The 1,280-nt window shown below is 46.6% G+C and overlaps 1 protein-coding gene across 1 annotated transcript; it reads left to right on the top strand.

Annotated features, from left to right (window-relative positions):
• Positions 1 to 485: 485 nt before the first annotated feature.
• LIF (LIF interleukin 6 family cytokine) lies at positions 486 to 1,005 on the top strand. The gene has a single exon (XM_014073460.2). It carries the CDS (start codon positions 486 to 488, stop codon positions 972 to 974), a length of 489 nt encoding a protein of 162 aa, XP_013928935.2. The 3' UTR covers positions 975 to 1,005.
• Positions 1,006 to 1,280: the final 275 nt, after the last annotated feature.

The raw sequence follows: 1,280 nt of genomic DNA, 5'->3' as shown, positions 1-1,280 counted from the left end.
TGGAACAGAAGTTGCCTTCAGAAGTTGTGAATGCTCCAACACTGGAAGTCTTTAAGAAGAGGTTGGATAGCCATTTGTCTGAAGTGGTGTAGGGTTTCCTGCCTAAGCAGGGGGTTGGACTAGAAGGCCTCCAAGGTCCCATCCAACTCTGTTATTCTATTCTATTATTATATAAAAGTAAAAAGTTGAGGTTATATGTTATTACCTTATTCTACTGTACCAAAAGGAATTGGAAGTCACTGCTTTTATTTTGGAGGTGGGTGGGTGAAAGTGGCATGTGGATTTTGAATGCTCTCAACATGTTTCATTCTCCAAGCATGGATGCCAATGTGGGGGGAAGGATTGCCCAACCTCGGCCATTTTAAGACCAAGCTGACTGGGGAATTCTGGGAGTTGAAGTCCACAGCAGGTCTTAAGATGACGGTGATTGGACACTCCAGGCATCAAGGTTGCATTCCGAAAGGGAAGGTCTTTGGTCTTCTGAAATGAAAGTTTACGTCGCTAACTTTGGTTCTCTCGTTTCTCTGGAGCAGCTCAGAACCCAAGGACACCCCTTCACTGAGAAGAATAAGTTGGATGAGTTTTGTGAGCCTGACCAGGAGTTTCCTCCCTTCGTCGCCTCGCTCAGTGACAAGGAGAGGGTGGTCAACCTCTACAAGATCTTTGTCTATTTCAACGCTTCCTTGGACAACATCACCAAAGACCAAGAGAGCTTCGAAAACATTGATTCCAAAGAAGACTTGCTACGGAGGCTCAGAAATACCAACAACCACACGGCTGGCCTCCTCTCCAATCTCACGTGCCTGCTCTGCTCCAAGTACAAAGTCAACCATGTGGACGTGACCTATGGCAATCATTCCAGCACCGACACCTTTGAGAAAAAGCAGAAAGGTTGCCAGATACTCCGGAAATACACAAAGGTCATCCGGCATGCGGCACAAGCTTTGGGACATTGTCGTCACAAGCAGACTTGATGCTGAACTGTCCACCCTGGTCCGATCCTCCTTCTCCTTCTCTTCCTCTTCTCCTCTTTCTCCTCCTCCTCCTCCTCCTTCTTCATCATCATCTTCTCCTTCTCCTCCTCCTCCTTCTTCATCATCATCTTCTCCTTCTTCTCCTTCTCCTCCTTCTCCTTCTTCATCATCTTCTCCTCCTTCTCCTTCTCCTTCTTCATCATCTTCTTCATCATCATCTTCTTCTCCTTCTTCTCATCCTTCTCCTCCTCCTTCTTCTTCTCCTTCACCTTCTCCTTCTCCTACTATTTCCTATCTCCTATCTCC

The sequence above is a fragment of the Thamnophis sirtalis genome, unplaced genomic scaffold (assembly GCF_051295495.1).
Source record: "Thamnophis sirtalis isolate CommonGarterSnake01/CBP01778 unplaced genomic scaffold, rThaSir2_p1.2 scaffold_2, whole genome shotgun sequence".
Taxonomy (NCBI): domain Eukaryota; kingdom Metazoa; phylum Chordata; class Lepidosauria; order Squamata; family Natricidae; genus Thamnophis; species Thamnophis sirtalis.
This window is presented reverse-complemented; position numbering and strand designations above follow the sequence as displayed.

Bases quoted from the DNA above. Each gene is read 5' to 3' on its own strand.
- LIF (XM_014073460.2), top strand. From the start codon at position 486: ATGAAAGTTTACGTCGCTAACTTTGGTTCTCTCGTTTCTCTGGAGCAG.